The sequence below is a fragment of the Phytophthora parasitica genome (assembly GCF_000247585.1).
Source record: "Phytophthora parasitica INRA-310 unplaced genomic scaffold supercont2.32, whole genome shotgun sequence".
Lineage (NCBI taxonomy): Eukaryota > Oomycota > Peronosporomycetes > Peronosporales > Peronosporaceae > Phytophthora > Phytophthora nicotianae.
The window spans coordinates 277,812-278,414 of NW_008649018.1; the positions used below are offsets into that span (position 1 = coordinate 277,812).

General features: G+C 47.9%; 1 protein-coding gene across 1 annotated transcript; it reads right to left on the reverse strand.

Moving 5' to 3' along the window:
* Positions 1-21: 21 nt before the first annotated feature.
* Positions 22-306, reverse strand: PPTG_13354 (hypothetical protein; the record flags this gene model as incomplete). Its single annotated transcript, XM_008908962.1, has 2 exons — positions 22-187; positions 251-306. 2 exons carry the CDS (start codon positions 304-306, stop codon positions 22-24), a joined length of 222 nt encoding a protein of 73 aa, XP_008907210.1.
* Positions 307-603: the final 297 nt, after the last annotated feature.

Below are 603 nucleotides of genomic sequence, written 5' to 3' on the forward strand. Positions count from 1 at the left end.
CTTGATAGCAGGAATAACCAATCAAATAAGAAAGTCCTTGTAAACAGCTCGATTCACCACTTCAATATTGCGTGTGCACACAGTTCCTTTGGGGCAGTTACAGCTGCTTCTCTGGGCGATGTACTCCTGCGACAGTGGCCACAGTCCCAGCTTTCCGTTCCAACAACACTTACGATGCAGGTCATATCTAATTAGATAATGTTTAAAACTTAATTTATTTGTGCAAAATATAAAATATAACGGGCTTTACCTCGGTCGGGCTACGGCTGCCAGGAACATGGTCTTCGGAAGGAACCTCTTGCTCATCCGGGCGCGGTGTCGCGGGTTTTCTCCAGGAAACAGTAAGTATCTTCGCTTATCCTTGTCCTCATAGAACCATTTTTCATCTGCGTGGCTCACATCGTTAGCGGCTCAAACTCGAGCGTGTCGTCGTTGATAAAAATGAGCACATGCTCCACCCTATCCAGCTTGTTTTTTTGTGTCAATGTAGGCCGGATGCGCGCCGCCTTCCTCTCCAGCTTGCCCCCAGCCACAAGCGAACATATGATGTGTCGCGAAACGCCACCCAACTTCATGATGACATGTTGCGTGTTTTCGGTGCAG